The sequence below is a fragment of the Dermacentor albipictus genome, chromosome 1, assembly GCF_038994185.2.
Source record: "Dermacentor albipictus isolate Rhodes 1998 colony chromosome 1, USDA_Dalb.pri_finalv2, whole genome shotgun sequence".
Taxonomy (NCBI): Eukaryota; Metazoa; Arthropoda; class Arachnida; order Ixodida; family Ixodidae; genus Dermacentor; species Dermacentor albipictus.
The window spans coordinates 281,369,004-281,386,497 of NC_091821.1; the positions used below are offsets into that span (position 1 = coordinate 281,369,004).

Genomic DNA, 17,494 nt, shown 5'->3' on the forward strand with positions numbered 1-17,494 from the left:
CGATGATACAAGCATGCTTTTCATGCGGCGACCTGACGTGTAAGTAGATGAGCACACCACCTAGCGGAAGCATCACCAAGTGGCTTCAGCGATTCCCATACGTGCCGCTTGGGGGTAATCACACTTCAAGTATTCTAGGCACTGTAGTGCGGAATGCCATTGGTAGTGTACTGCACACTTTTAGTAGACGATAATCCAAACACGCTGCTGTTCCTCGTGGGCATTGTGTTTTGCTTCGACGGCATCCAGTAACGCCCACCAGCTCGATTTTGTTTTGATTTCCCATCGCCCTCCTAAAACAGCCACAATAGAAAAACAACAAAACACGTCTCGGGCCGTGGGAGCACCACCAGATTAACGCGCGTTGATGTCTTGTGCTGCAATAATCTGCGCTATGCTTCGCATTACGTAGATGTCAACAATAATTCAGTCTGTCAAATTATTTGTTGCTTCGGATCGTGCATTTTCCCCATTAGTACTTTTTTTCCCCCGTTTTTTCCAAAACCTATGAACAAGGTTCTACTGCATGTTGATGTCTTAAGGGTATATATGTAGGGTCACTAGAATAAACTGTGAAAGTAGTGCCTGTGTGTGTGTCTTTTTTAACGCGATAGCGTTAAGGAGCCTGTGTTGCAGAAAATCCGGCATTGGTATCGGCGTCCCTCACCGGCATCCAGCATTGGATGTCGCATTGGCAGAAAGAATTTCAAACCAAATTCCTAACGAGGCATACCCAACCACTTCTCTACCGCCAAAGTGGCTCAAACCTTGTCTTCCATTCTTTACAAAGTTATTCCTCAGAATTTTGAGAACGGCAGCCCAAAAACAAATGCAATAAAAAAAACACCGACAGCGCATATTCTGCATATTCTTTATTTTAGCTCTTTTCAGACTGAAATATTAAAAGTGTGAAACAATAATAGGAGATTGACCCATGCAAGAGGCCGCATTTCTACCAGAAAGCTTGCCTTCGTGCATAGCGTTCGCAGCCAGCGTTTCCCAATAAACGTTACGATTACATAAACTGCAGTAAGGGGTCTTTGAATGCTATTGCGCTCCACTCTTAGAGGCGAAGCTTAAGCATCCTCCAAATTTTGTGGTTGTCTTGTGTTCATTTAGTACTTCTTTAGTCATTCGTGTGTCCCAGCGATTGTTTTCTGGTCTCTGACTGCTCAGAGCAAACACCAATCTCCTGTAGAACCTCCTCAAAGCCTTTCTGGCCTCTGTTGAACCCCAGTATGGTTATAGAAGTGGCCATCTCTACAACAGTGTGTAAAGCAAATCCCTATTTGGGGCCCAGCAATCAAATACTGCTGTTAGAGACTCGGCGCTATTTTGGGGTTTGCCCTCAATACAGCAAAACAGCTTGTCAGTCTTTCATATGTAGGAAGCATAGCCTTTGCTTCAACACTGGTGAAAAGTGTAGAATGCCGTTTCAGCCAGGGCTAGTGCTTACTTGTGCTTATACCAGGAAACCTCACCATTCAGGCAAAATTTGTGAGCCTCACCAGTACGAGGGGCGTTCATTAAAGTTGGTATTATTGGCATGAAGGAACAGAGATAAGGAAATAAAATTTAAGTGGAAGTTTATTTTTTCTCTGCATAATCTCCTCCCAAGGTCATGCACTTCTACTAACGATGTATGAGCCGCCGCAGGCCATTGCAGTAGAACTCATTTTGAGAGTTCAGGAAGAGCTTGACTTGAGTGATCACTTCTTCGTCATCCTAAAAATGTTTTGCGCGCAGTGTTCTCTTCATGTGAGGGAAGAGGAAGGAGTGACTTGGCGCGCGGTCAGGTGAATATGGTGGGTGGGTCAAAATTTCATAGCCTGAGGAGGCTACATGTGTCACCATCACCTGTGTTATTGAGTTGGTGCATTGTCATGGAGCAGGCGGACACCTTTCTTGAGCTTTCCTCTGCGCTTCACCTCTATAGCACCTCGCAGTTTGGTGAGCAGCTCACAATAATATTTTACTGTAATAGTTTGCCCTTTGCAGGCATAATCTGTGAGAAGGGCCCCATGGCAGTCGCATAGAATGTTCAGCATGATGGTACAGCGTTGGCCGGAGGAGCTTCGATGCTTCCATTGTTTGCTTTGCCGTTTAGTTTATGGGTCATAATTGTGCACCCAACACTCATCCGTGGTTATCAGGTGGTCAAAAACATTGACAGAGTCGCTCTTGCAAAGCTTCAACATTTTTGTGTACCCGCCGTGGTTGCTCAGTGGCTATGGTGTTGGGCTGCTGAGCACGAGGTCGCGGGATCGAATCCCGACCACGGCGGCCGCATTTCGATGGGGGCGAAATGCGAAAACACCCGTGTGCTTAGATTTAGGTGCACGTTAAAGAACCCCAGGTAGTCAAAATTTCCGGAGTCCTCCACTACGACGTGCCTCATAATCAGAAAGTGGTTTTGGCACGTAAAACCCCATAATTTTAACATTTTTGTGACTGCTTCCTTCCGCAAGTCTTTTTGCATTGGCATAAGCAAATGCTGAACCTAGCGTACAACAACTTCCGTCATGTGAGGTTTGTTTTACACAGAGCCTGCACTCATGTTAACCAGTTCTATGAATTCAACAATTATCCGCCAGTCAGCGAGCACTAGAACCTCCACTTGCACAGCAATCTGTGGTTCACTATCGAGCGATGGGCAGTCATTTCGTTCTTCACTGTCCGGGCTTGTTTGAGCTCTAAAATTGTCTGCACCATTTAAGAGTGCCATAAGCTAAGGCATTTTCACCGTACACTGCCACCAGCTCGGCATGAATCTTCTTGGCATCTTGCCCATTCAAATGCAGAAAGCGGATCATGCACCGATGGGGGCTGCCATTTTACTTTTGATGCCCTAGCGGTGTTGCGTGGTACTATATAGAACACATGCTTTATATCGTGCTAAAGCTAAACAGAGACATACTCATTTTTATGCCTATTGTGTACGGCTTTTATAAATCTATGGCAGTGATAATATTGTTACGGGGATGTTGGGTGTATAGACTGAGTATATTTACAGTATATATACAAGCAAAGTCAATGTGGTCAAGATGGCTGACAGCAACAACACACAGCAGCCAGCGTCTTGCCATCTTTTTTTTCCTCTCTCTCTTCTGTCATCCTGCCGTAACAGGAACCCCGGTTGGTGAAACGCCGTCTCGGCGCGTGGTAGGTGAAGAACTGCGAGCGAAGTATGGCTTCAGCCGCGAAACGTGCACGACGTCAACAGGCGGTGGACTTGAGGATGGATGAAACTGTAACAGCGCAATTTCGTAATTGACGTCCTTAACGTGATGACGGACTTATAAGGCCCTGTGTAGCGAGAGAGGAGCTTCTGGGAGAGGCCGACCCAACGACAGGGTGACCAAAGCAGCACCCAAGCAGCTGGGGTGAACTGAACATCACGATGGCACCGGTCATAACACTCTTTTTGCCGATGCTGCGGGGCCGATAATTGAGATTGGGCGACTTGACGCGCCATGTGAGCGTGATCGATGACTTCATGAGCGTACTCAGTGGCAATGCGGGGCACAGAAGGTAGGATTGTGTCAAAGGGCAAAGTGTGGTCGCAACCATACAAAAGATAAAAGGGTGAATATCCTGTGGTGTCATGTCAGGACAAGTTATACGTGAACGTCACGAAAGCCAGCGTGGCGTCCCAGTCGCGGTGATCGTTGGAGACGTACATCAACAGCATCTCTGTGATTGTTCGGTTGAGACGTTTCGTGAGACCGTTCGTTTGTGGGTGGTAGGCGGACAGTTTGTGCTCAGTGGCACAAGAGTGGAGGAGGTCGTTGACAACTCGAGATAAGAACAAGCGGCCGCGGTCTGTGAGTAACTGTTGAGGTGCACCGTGGTGGAGAATGACATCACGGAGGAGAAAATCGGCGACGTCAGTTGCACAACTAGTTTTCAACGCGTTTGTTATCATGTAGCGTGTCGCGTAATCAGTAGCGACAGCAATCCACTTATTCCCTCTAGTCGTCGGGAAAGGGCCGAGCAGGTCAAGGCCAACACGAAAGAATGGTTCAGAGTGAACTTCAATGGGATGGAGTCGTCCGACAGGTGCCAGAAGAAGTTTTTTTCGGCGCTGACACAATTCACAAGTTGCGACATAACGACGCACAGAGCGGTAGAGACCCTGCCAGAAGAACCAGTGCCGTACGTGGTCGTATGTACGCAAAACTCCAAGGTGTCCCGCCATTGGAGTTGGAGTTGTTAGAGAACGACAGATTGCAGGTGACGAGGAAGGACAAGGAGCAACTCGGGGCTGTCAGGGTTGATATTGCGGCGGTAGGGGATGCCGTCGTGCAGCACAAACATGCGGCACGTGCCGTCGGTGCTGCCAGATTGCACTCCGGTGATGATGAACTGTAAGGATGCGTTGCGTTGTTGTTCAGCGCGAATGTCGGTCATGTCAGTCAAAGCCATCACGCAGGTCACCAGATCATGCACAACAGTATCGGGAGGATCTACGGGGTGAAGCGAGAGGCAGTCAGAGTCCTTGTGGAGGTGTCCAGTCTTGTAATGGACACTAAATGAAAATTCCTGGAGCTGCAAAGCCCAGCGACCAAGCCATCCAGTCAGGTCCCATAGGAAAAACAGCCAGCAGAGTGCGTGGTGGTCTGTGATTACCAAAAACGTGCAGCTGTACAAATATGGCTGGAACTTGGCAACATCCCAAACTAAAGTCAAGCACTCCCGCTTGGTGATGGAATAATTTCTCCCTGCCGGTGACAGCAGGCGGCTGGCGTAAGCTATCACGCACTCGGTACCATTCTGGTGTTGGGGGAGAACAGCGCTGATGCCATAGCCGCTTGCGTCAGTGTGGACTTCGGTCGGTACAGATGGATCAAAGTGGGCAAGTATGGCAGGGGTGGTCAGAAATTCGATGAGAGCGGCAAACGCGTGATCTTGCTCGGGGCCCCATGAGAACGGCACATATTCTTTAGAAGATCTGTCAAAGGCCGAGCAACAACGGCGAAATTTTTAACGAAACTGTGAAAGTTGGAACACAGGCCGACGAAGCAGCGCACCTCAGAAGCAGAACGTGGCACATTGAAACTGCGTACGGTACAAACTTTTTCCGCATCTGGTTGGACACCTGATGCATCAATGAGGTGTCCCAACACGGTAGTCTGACGGTGCCCGAATTGACACTTCTTGGAGTTCAGTTGGAGGAGGCTGGCTTTTCGGAAGACCGCAATAATGGCAGTGAGTCGGGCAAGGTGGCTGCCAAATGTGGGAGAAAAAACAATAACGTCATCAAGGTAAAGAGACAAGAGGTCCATTCGTAGCCTTGCAGAAGACAGTCCATCATACGTTCAAATTTCGCAGGACCATTGCATAGGCCAAAGGGCATGACTTTTAACTGATATAAGCCATCCGGTGTGATGAAGGCCGTCTTCTCGCGGTCCATTTCGTCAACCGAAATCTGCCAGTAGCCAGATCGAAGATTGATGGACGAGAACTATTTACCCCCGTGCAAGCAGTCCAAGGCATCATTGATGCGTGGTAGTGGGTAGACGTCTTTTCGGGTGATCTTGTTTAAATGGCGATAATTGACGCAAAAACGCCAGGTACCATCTTTTTTTTTTCTTCACAAGGACGACAGGCAAAGTCTCAAATGATATTGCGCAACGAAAAAACGACACGGACGTGAGAGGACGACACACCAAGCGCAAACTTGAGCAATTCATTTGAGTAATGGAGTGAAAATTTGCGCAATATCATTTGAGTAATGGAGTTGAAAGTTTGCGCTTGGTGTGTCGTCCTCTCACGTCCATGTCGTTTTTGTTGTGCAATATCATTTGAGTAATGGATTACCAACTTGCCCGGAATGCTGCTCTCATTAAGACAAGCAAAGCCCAAGGGCTGGCTGATGGTTCGATGACTCCTTTGTGGAGCATTTTGTCCACTTCTGATTGGATGACTTGACGTTCAGCATGCGATACACAATAGGGACGCCGAGGAATAGGATTCATGTCTCCAGTGTTGATATGTTGGTGAACAACAGATGTCTTTCCTAAAGGCGTGTCGCTGAAATCAAAGATGTCAAGGTACGATTCAAGGATGAGACGTATGTCCGTGGCCTGCGCAAAGGTGAGGTAAGTTGCAATCATCTTCGCCAAGTCATCCATTAGGGAACCAGAGCTGTGAGCTGCAATGGTGCTAAGAAACTGCTCTTGGCATTCAGACTTTCAATGTCAAATTCGGAAGTATTAGAAACGCTGGCCAAGAACATGCCGGCTGGAAGCGCTTGAGGGCACAGGCTGAAATTCAGAAGCGGAAGAACGATGTTGCTATTAGTAATAGTCACCAGCGTATGCGGAAGAGCAACATTCCGGTTGAAAAGCACGTCGATGATGGGACGAAGGACATACTCACCGTCGGGAATCTGTGGCTGTGTGTTCAAAGCGACGTAAGTGTCTGCCTCGGGTGACGGACGCACATCTTGAGGCGAACGCAAGTGTGGTGGAGCGGTGCTCAGAGCATCGGTGACTTGAGGCAGTTCCAACTGAAGAATGCAGGTTGCGCAGTCGATGAGAGCGGAATGATGGGATAAAAAGTCCATTCCAAGGATAATGTCATGAGGGCAGTTGTCGATCACAGCGAAGAGAACAGAAGTAGGGCGGTGGCTATACTTATGCGTGCAGTAAACATTCCAAGTGCAAACAGCACGCTGCTGTCGGCCACACGAAGCACTCGGGCAGCTGCTGGGGTGAGGACCTTCTTTAAACGTCTACGTAGGCTAGCACTCATTACAGATATTTGAGCTTCGTGTCAACGAGTGCTTGGACAGGTAAGCAGTCTATTTTAATGTCAATTACACTTCTCTTTGTGGGCACAGACACAGGATTTGCTGCAGTAGTGGGCAAAGCAGTACCACCTCCGATGGCTGCATTTCTTAGTTTTCTGAAAGGGTGTGGCCAAAAGCGATAATGGACAAAAGGCGACGTGGCTGCGGCAAACGGGACGATGGGCGACATGTTTGCAGTGAGCGAGACTGGTGTCCACGCCGTGATGGTGAGCGACTGTGCCACGCGTTCCTAGCAGAGTTGTCGGCACTATTAGACTCGGCGGTGGGTGAAACATTGCGGGCATTTCCATTAAAACGGCTCAGGTTGGTCGGCATGCGAGGTGTTGAGGGCCACGAGTTGCAAAAGTATCTGATGACATGACCAATGCGGCGACAGGTGAACCATATCGGCTGGTCGTCCGCGGTTCTCCACTCAGTCGGGTTATGATAACGCGGAGAGAATCGTCGGGGTGTAGCGAAAATAGTAGAAGGGAGTTCGTTGGCTCTGGGGTTGGTGACAGCACAAACAGAATGTAGGCCAAAGTTTTCAAGTTCCTGTCGAACGATGGCTCGCACGAAGAAACTGTAATAGGGGTAGCGTCAGGGCTATGCGAACAGAAAGCTGCGTCCGCCATCGCGTCCAGTTCACGTCGAACGATTCGCACCACGTCCTCTGATGGCAACACATGCTGCTGTGCGGGCTGATCTTCACACGTCGAGGTTGCGGCAGTATTGGGAAGTCTGGTGAATGGGTGCAGGACCCTTTGATGATAGCATCAACTGTAGAGCAGCTTTTGCACATGAGCAGATTAAAGGCGTCGTCAGCCATTCCCTTGAGCACATGTCCTACCTTCTCAGCTTCGGTCATGTCATGATTGGCTTTACAACAAAGCGCCAGCACGTCCTGGATATACGAAACATAGGACTCTGTGGGGGATTGGGCACGAGAGGCCAGTTCCTGCTTTGTGGCAATTTTACGGCCGGCTGGTTTGCCAAACAACTCTGTTAACTTCTCTTTGCATTGGTCTCAGCTGGTCAGCTCCTCTTCATGGTTTTCGAACCACACCTTTGCCATGCCTCTTAGGTAGAACAACAGGTTAGCTAGCATGAGCGTAGGGTCCCATCTGTTGATTCCACTCACACCTTCATACATAGCCACCCACTCCTCAACATCGGCACCATCAGTCCCACGGAAAGTTTCGGTATCCTTGGGTTGCAGAACAACAACCGAAGGGGACAGTGTCGTAGCGGGTTATGGTGACATTGGAGGTGGCAACGACGCCGATCCCGAGTGCTCACCATCCTTCATGGTGAGGACGGTGATGTGACGTCCACTGTGGAGCTCCGTTTCTAGCCGTGGTACCCCGCGCCTCCCGCCAATATGTTACGGGGAGGTTGGGAGTATAGACTGACTATATTTACAGTATATATACAAGCAAAGTCAATGTGGTCAAGATGGCTGACCAGCAACAACATGCAGCAGCCAGCGTCTCGCGATCTTCTTCTTCCTCTCTCTCTTCTGTCATCCTTCCATAACAATATGAACTTTATGAATGCACCTTATAGAGCATCAATGGAGAAATCAAATCCTTGCAGCTACCATGCCTTCATGAGAATAATTTATCTGAGAACATGAAAATTTAATGTTGAAGTGAGATTTGGCAGTCAAAATCTAAAGAATGAAATTTAAAAAAAAAGTTTCACTCCCTGGCATCGCCCTTTAGCTGGTGTGTGAATGAAGCCGTGTGGCATGGCTTGAATGTGGGAGTTAGATAGACTGGTGCATGGACCAAGTTTTAGCTTGCACTCAGATTGAATTGAGCAGGAAAACCTATTCTTTGTCGTTATAATTTATTCTATTTTCCATCAGGCGTCAGAGTGTAATCAGTAGCCAGCAGTCTGATTATAGGTGTCTCTATTGACTGCTGTTCACTTAGATGAAGGTATAGTTTGCTTTTGGTGAATTCATCTAGGTGCTCAGTGTGTTCTCTTTAATGAGGGGCTGTAGTGCCACTTAGTACAAGTCAGATTCTGCTTGATTCCTGGCCACCCTGGTTGTCAAATTGTTGACTTCGGGGCCTAAATATGGCTCTTTTGGCTATGTTTTGACCTGCTAGTGCGTCATAGCGAATCCTTGCTCCTCTTCCTTGCCTGTTGTTGTCCTCCTGTGCCGCACTTCTCCATCATAAACACAACTGCTGTGGCCTAATGTGCCACTTGTGTCCATCAAAACTTGTTTTGTGACTTCACCACCACCCTTTAATACAGGTGTTGGCTTGTGGGGGACAAGCTTCCTTTGCATGATAATTCCAGAGTACTTGAGAAGCAGCAATGATATGGTGGCGCCTTGTGCCACAGAGTATCATTTTTATTAGCTACTAGCTGTGCGTAGCATACCTTGCCCTAATCACAGTTGACACATTGTGCTAGCTTTATTTCTTTTATCACTCGTTGAGATGAGTTGCAAACTCACCATCTTTAATTCATGTGTCAACCAGTCGGACGCTTCTAGAAATCACTCACAAGTTCCCCGGCAACAACTAGGATCTGATTGACACACTAAAAACCGGATACCTGGGTAGCGACCCCATACAATCCTGCCTCCTAATATACGAAGAGGAACCAGGACCAGAACTGGACGCTCCAATCATGGAGGAAGAGGTGTATGCCGCGGCATGAGCCTCACATCGCAACACTGCTCCGGGGGTTGAAAAAATCACCAATGCCATGATTAGAAACCTGAGCCCGATGCACATCCTGGACTTGACTGAATACCTAAACGAGGAACTCTGGAGAAGGGCCACATACCGAACGAGTTTAAACACACGGGAATCGTGACCATTGCTAAACCCGCCAAGAAGCCTGCAATCGACGCCCTGCGTCCCATCTCGCTGACTTAGTGCCTCGGCAAGCTGTACAAGAGGGTCATTGAAACCCACCTCCAACACTACATAGAGGATGGTGACCTCGCACACCGTGCTTGGCTTCAGGTCGGGACTTCCTGTGCAAGATGCTTTCCTAATCCTAAGCGGAGACGTTCTCAAGGGCATCCCGAAGGGAGAACACCTCCTGCTTGTACTCAACCTGAAAGGGGCCTTCGATAACATCTCTCACGAGGCCATTCTCAAGGGACTGAATGACATCAGCTGTGGGGAGCGCATCTTTAATTACGTCAAATCGTTCCTGACGATCCAGATGGCAAACATCGGAAGAGGCCAGACTCGATCGGATACGATCGATGTGCCGAACAAAAGAACGCCGCAAGGGGCGATAGTCTCCTCGATTCTCTTCAACGTCGCGATGCTAGCGCTGACCAAAGAGCTGTGGAAGATTCCGGACCTAGGTTACGCACTGTACGTAGACGACATCACGCTCAGGGCCACCAAGGGCTCCCTCGCGCGAAAAGAGGTGACCCTTCAGGAGGCCGCGACGGCCGTGAAGAGATTTGTTGCGACGAGCGGGATGTGTTGTGCGCCCGAGAAGTCTGAGGTAATCCTGGTGCACCAAGGAAGAATCTACAAGTGCCCCGGCCCTATCAACCTCTATCTAGAGGGCCAGAAGATCATGGAAAGCAATAAGTCTAGGATTCTGGGTTTTTGGACCGAGAGCAACCTGAAAGCCTCCCACACCATCCAAACCCTAAGGTCCGCCACCAACCAGATCTCGCGGATTATCAAACAAATAACAGAAAGCCGCAAGGGCATGTGAGAAGAGGACACGCTTTGCCTCGCCCAGGCTTTGATGATCAGCAGAGTAACGTATAGCATGCCGTAGCACTACCACTCGCTAAACAAACGCGACCAAGAACAAGTCGACGCCATCATCAGAGGCGCGTACAAAACAGCCCTGGGTCTTCCTGTCACCCCCTCAAATGAGAAGTTAGCGGCCCTCGAGATCCACAACACCTTCGCTGAGCTTTCGGACCTGGTTAGGGCTTCGCAAAAAGCCAGATTACAGAACACGGCAGCGGGCAGAGCTATCCTCCACCGGACCGGAATGGCAACGGAGCTCCGTGCCCTTGATGGGCAATGATCACTCTCACCCGAGGTCAGAGGCAAGATCAAGGCGAACCCCACCATAGCACATGAGTCATAAACTCCATAAAGGACGACGCAAGGCTCACATCGACAGACAGCGCCGACAATTCAAGGGTGACTCTTATGTAATGTACGTAGACGTCGCGGTGTACCCTGTAGGGGGCCTCTTCGCGGTAGCCGCCGGAAACGGGCGAGACAACTCCTTGACCCTCGCGGCCTCCGTCAGGGCAGAGACCCCAGCTGCAGCTGACACCATAGCCGTGGCACTAGTAATAAAGCAACAAGACAGGGTAGGCAGGGAAGTCCGTGTCTTTACCGACTCGCAACAGGCCTGCCGTAACTTTACCAATGGACGAACACCGCTGCTGGCGGCTCAGGTTCTAAGCCCGAAGCTGCAGGAATCCTATCAAATCACATGGACGCCAGGCCATGTGGGACTGGAGGGAAACGAAAGGGTGAACTCCTTAGCTCGAGCGCTAATCAATGAAGCGGGGCAAAACCAATCATCTCGTCAATCCCCACCCTTTACCTTCGTGCCCCTGCCATCCAATTACTGCGACCGACTCGAGATCCAGGGACTCAACCGCAGGATTTATTCTCCCCCTCACAGAAAGCTCAGCACTGAAGAGGCAGTAGCTCTCAGACTTATTCAGACTCACACATTCCCAAACCTACACAGATACAGCAAAATGTACCTACAAACATATCACGGCATCTACCCCTGGTGCGGTGATACATGCCCTACACTTTCACATCTTGTGTAGGTGCGGGGGCAAACCTCAACACTTCAAGACGCCTAGCACGTCATTTGAACGGTGTGAGGTACAGCTGACTGGCGATAATCTGGTGGGACAAGAAGCTCTCGTCCAGCAAGTCGAGCAGCCATGGCCAGTGGAGTCCTGGGATGAGGACACCACCCACCCAACCTCAAGAGCAACGACCTCGATGGTTCAAATAAATGTTCTCTCTCTCTCTCTGATTCATGTGTCATTTTGCAAGCTGCTGCCTGCTATTTTTGATGGCATCATTATAGAGCACTGGCAACTCTGGTTAGTCTGTGGCAGGTATGGCTGGCTGGTGCGAACTGGGCAGGAATCCTTAGCTTTAGGGGCACAATTTCTGTGCAACAGTGCCGACTGCATTACCAAGCTGAATGAACATGGCTGCAGGTAAATGGAGGTATGTAGCTCGAAGTAGTAAATGATATGGATTGGCATTGTTGTAGAGGCATTGCTTATACCTTTGAAATGTCCTGAGGGGAGTTTTGACCTGGTTGCATATTTATGTCATTTACAACTTGTATGTGCAGCTGACCATGTGGGACCTGACCAATGGAAAACTGCTGCGCACAATTGCAGACATCCACCCGCCACAGATGGCCATCCTGCATGTCAAGGTGGGCTGTCTATTGTGTTTTATTGAAGGATACCTTGCTGGCTCGGAATTGTTTAAAGAATTGTAATCTTGTTGAAAAATTTAACCTTTCTATGCTCCACATAGAGAAGGAGCAGCACCACGTGTGTGGGGAAGAGATACGAAAGAAAAGATGGCAATAGCCATTGTAATGAGAGCAATCACCAAACAAATCATTTTTTGCATGTCTGGATGAAATCAGTTCTGCACATGGATGTTATAAACAGCTCATTAAAAGGGCAAATCATTTCTTATATACATTCATAGGAGATATTTGCATCTTTGCAAGTATTTCAGGTGTTCTTTGTAACTGTTTTATGACATTCATTCAGACTAAAATGCTTGCAACATGGCATCAGGAAACATGGCATGCAATCATCTGGTAATTTCTGATTTTTGCCTTTTTTTTCTTGATATGCTTGAAACTCCTCCAGGAAAGCAATACTCTACATGGTGTTTCTGCCCAAAGGGTGAAACATTTGCAGCAATAGCAAGGTATTAGGGTATTGCACAAATTAGGGCTAGTAGTTTTTTGGGCAGTGTAAATTGCAGTAAAAACTCACTAACGACACAGATCTCCATCACTAGGATGTCGCCCTCTAACTATGCGTTGCTGTCCCTGCCCTCCAGATGCAGAAAACCAGATCCTGCAGTTCCCGAAGCATGAACTGCATTGTGGTTCAGAGTCAAGTCCTTGAATTTCTCCGCCAAACCTCATTGAGGTTTTTGTGTATGGTTTTTCTACCCTTGCACTTGTGGACACTGGTACTGCTGTTTCTCTTAATGATATAAAACTTTCCCACTTACTTAGGAAGGTTACCACGACGTCAACAGGATTGTCTGTTTGCACCACCGGTACAAACCATATTCAGCCTTCAACTTTGTGCACAGCCCACATCGTAATTCAAGACATCTTGTGTACTATCGAGTTTCTTATGCTGCCTGCTTGTTCGCATGACATCATCCTCGGCTGAGATTTTCGGTCTTGGAGTCATGCTGTTATTGACTGTGCCCATGCTGAGGTGGCTTTCTCCATGTTGGTTGCCATTTCAGACAATACTCAATTGGACAAGCTGTTTGTTGCCGACAATACCGACATACCGCCCTACAGTGCCTCCCATGTCCTTGTGTCCTGTGCCGACATTTCTGGCACTACAGTCCTGTTTGCACCCTCCGACACTGTCTTTAACCACAGGAGTATCTCGTTTCCATTTGATGCCTTCAACATCCATGGCATTGCTACTGCCTCGATCATCACGAATTCACTTCCAAACCATTCAACCTTGCTTCGTGGCGATTGCCTTGGCAACGTTTAGCGTCTCCTTCATCTTCAGCCTTGATGGCGCGGACGACTTGCTGCTCAGTGCACTGACACGGTCTCACCAGCACCTTCATACATGTAGCACCCTCTTCTGGTAGCTTAAGGAGTGTTTCAGAATGAGCAAGCATAAGAGGAAGAAGAGAATAAAGATGCATGGTTCGTGGCATGCACACGACATTGCTGGCAGTTAGGTGTTGGAGTTAGATGTATTGTCCTGGTGGGCCATTCCTGCAGTGTCGACTCCGGACTCGGACACGAACTCACCGATTTCCACTAGCCACCCACGCAAAAGCGTTTGAGGCAATGGTCCAGCTTCACATGTGGCCGTTTTGCCCAAACACTGTGGAAGTATGGTTTGCTCAGCTGGAGGCACAGTTCCATTTTTACCACATTACCTTGGAGACCACATGGTACTACCACCTCTTCTCATCTCCACCCTCAGATGTGGCTCAAGATGTGGCTGATGCTAATGCCAAGTCACTGGGTAACACACCCTACCAAAGACTCAAGCAGAAGATTCTGGAACCACAATGCTAACCAAGTGCATGCGCCTCCTGCAGCTCCTCTCTGGTGGACAGCTTGGCGACTGGCGACTTTCACAACTGCTCATTAGCATGCGGCGGCTTTTTGGGTGACAGCAACATCAACGTGCACAACACCTTGCTCAAGTTGTTCCTACAGCACATGCCCCAGTCCGTCCGCTTCATTCTGGCTGCTGCAGACAAGTTGTCCCTAGATCGTCTTGCTGCTTTGGCTGACATTATCTATGAGGTTGTCCCGCCAACTGTAACTGCTATCTCTGAGACCTCAGACACGTGTGCTGTTTCAAGGTTAGAGGATTGCATCGACCAACTCTCTGCTGCCATAGCCGCTCTCCAGACGCTGTCACGTTACCAGCACTCTCCCTGCCCAAGGCATCGTTCTTCTCCACGCAACGAATCCTTGTCATTTGAGTACCTCTTGAATCTGCTAGTACCACAGGATGTTCCAGCACATTGCCAGAAAATGTACTTCACCTTGCAGCTGATCGGGAAACGGCCAACGATAGCGGCCTGTGACCTTGTTTCTCAACCTGGTCGTCTCTTCATGATTATGGATCAGATCTCCGTTACGAGGTTCCTCACGGACACGGGTGCAGATGTATGCTACCACCTACCAATGCAGATAGCCAGTCCAGGTCCACAGGACGAATGCTAAGTGCCACTAACTCTTCATCGATAGCCACGTACGGCCTCCGTTAATTGTCTGTTGACCTGGGCCAGCGTTGCACATTTCACTGTGTCTTCATAATAGCCGATGTTCGCCATCCCACCATTAAATCCGACTTCCTGTCACACTATGACTTGGACGTCAGCATGCGCCGTCATCACATTAATGACAGCATGACCCGCCTCTCCATCTCGGGCGGGCTCTGTGACATTGCGCTCACCGGCATACACATATTCATCCTGTGTTGTCCATTTGAAAACCTGGTCGCGAAGTTCCAAAATCTCGCTCACGAAGCCCGGCCCTTGCACAGCCACCTAAGCATGCTGTGACCCATCACATCGTTACATGCGGTCCACCTGTTGTTGACTGTCTGTGTCACCTATAGAGTTTCATATAATAGTAACTAGAGGTAACGCTGCCTCTAGTGTCTACGGAAGCTGCAAGTGGGGTGGTTCAGCCAGCATGGGATGATGGGTAGTACATGGATTTGCCTAAACATCATCCTTCTGGCTTCAAAAGGTTTCATTTCTCATAACTCATAATTTTCAACAACATACTCTGTTATAAATAATTAAACAAGTGGTGCGGCAAGCTCATCATAATGTGTCCATGTACTTTACTGTCCTTGAGTATACGTTTGGGCTCGAAACATCTTTTACTAACATGTTCTGTCAACTGACGGGTGTGATCTGTTCTGGGTATAGCATGCTTCCACTGTTATAGATGTTCGTCTTTTTGCTCGGAAACTACTGAACTTCTTTCAAAACCTGTACCTTGTTTTACAACAGTGGGCTAAGCATATTTTTTGTCATTATGGGCTAAAAGCACCAAAAATTGCTGCAAAACACATTAAAAAACTAATAAAACAACTATTACTACTAAAACAACTAAAAACAAGTATTTAATACTTTCATTTACCTATTTGTGCATTGTTCAAGGCAAGGCCTGAATTAGTCCTGCCATCTATTGGTGAGCACGAGAAACTATAGCATGTTATGGAGGTGCTCTCTCCATGGTGTCCCTGCGCAGTTAATACACCTCTCATGTTCTTCAACCGTGCTACGGGGCTCTACGATCATTACTGCCATGTACATAGTGCATGGTTTGAGGCATGCAGGAAAACATGGCCAACATGTTATGAAGTTATTGTATGAAGTGTATGAAGTATGAAGAAGATTTTATGCTATTAATAGTATCGATAACATAATATCACTAATACACAACCAATAGTACTATCTCCAGTACTTTTTTACTGTTTGGTGGTACCATAAAACCTCACTAAACCGTACCCGCTTAAACAGTAGTTCCGTTTTAGAAGTAGTAAAGTCAAATCCCTGACTCAGCAGCCATTGAAAATTATGCGTTTTGTATCCATATAAATTGTAACAGCTTATTGCGTACATATTAGTTAACAGGTTGTGTTTCCACTTTTCGTTGCGCAAACATGGCAGTTCGTTGTCCTCATTGGGTGGCCCGTCAGAGCAACAAGCCTCAGAGATCGGAACAACGGCCTCCAAGCGCCCTGTGTGTTTGCATGTGAAACCACATCAACATCATTTCGGCGTCGTGCAAGCAAGGACTCGTGTCATGCTGAAGCTTGGACAAAAAACACCGGGTGCTCAGCATGGAAGAAAAATTGGACATCGTTCGGGCCATCAAACGTGGCACGAAGTCCGTGCTGGCACACGACAGGGATCTACCGTTGTCTACAGTGTGTGACATTTGGAATGCCAAGAAGTTGCTCGGCAGTGCTGCTGCAACAGTGAAAAGATGTCGGCTGTGGGGTCTGACTTTTCGCCATCGTTGCCTCTTTTGCCGAAGTGTTGCCTAACAACAGTGATGAAGACGACACGGAAAGCGACAGTATGGGTGATTCAGGCCCGACTGTGGCAGAAGCAGCGCATTACGTCAGCCTTATGAATGCAATCGTCTTTACGAGAACAGCACCCTGCCATGAAAAAGGCACCCTGCGTCTTGTGCAGCGCTACTGCGCCCATGCACGGAGAATATGCAGTGCCAACGAGGAATCTGCCATGCGAGTGTTAGCCGGGAAAAGAAGGCTGGCTGAAAAGCTGGCTCTCGGCTTCAGTAAGGTTGAGGCCGCCGGCGTCGCTGCTAGGCCGCTGCGGCATCAAACGAAAATAACGAACTTTTGTCCCACGAAGTGAATAAATACTGCATGTTTTTGCCCTTTCATTGCACTCTTTCCGAGTTCGGTTTCTGACAGGTAATTGGGCAATCTCATGCTATTTCGGTTAAGCAGCACTAACGTTAACTACATACTTTTTCCGAGCTCTGGCCAACTACGGTTTAATGAGGTTTCACTGTAATTAGACCCCACAGGGGCATCTATGTCAGCAGGCGTTTGGTGTGTTGTGACACCACGTACCCGAGCGCACGAGGGTTGGACCATCCCGCGTGTAGCCGTGTCTGGGGAAAGGGGGATCCTGGCGGTTGAGCCGATGTCAGGTATTTGGACCTTTAAGGCCCCTCGGCGGAGGCAACACACTCTTTGGCCTCTGCTTCACATAGGCGGCACCCCCGGACTGACTCACCCAGGGGAAATCGGTAGTTGCCTTTTCCTGTCTCTCTCTCCCTCCAACCTTTGTCTTTTTCTCACTTTCCATCTTTCCTGTCTTCTCCTGGCTTCCCTTTACTTCCAATTTTCCAGGCAGCAAGGGTTAACCTTGTGTGAATAGCCAACCTAGGTTATTTCATATT

At 48.5% G+C, this 17,494-nt stretch overlaps 1 protein-coding gene across 4 annotated transcripts in view; it reads left to right on the forward strand.

The window, feature by feature from the left end:
- Vps8 (vacuolar protein sorting 8) overlaps window positions 1-17,494 on the forward strand; it is a 962,017-nt gene that overhangs the window by 167,210 nt on the left and 777,313 nt on the right. For all 4 annotated transcript variants that reach the window (XM_070531351.1, XM_070531354.1, XM_070531353.1 and 1 more), the window contains exon 7: window positions 12,140-12,226. In XM_070531351.1, coding sequence (XP_070387452.1) covers window positions 12,140-12,226 — 87 coding nt within the window. The remainder of the gene's footprint in view (window positions 1-12,139; window positions 12,227-17,494) is intronic.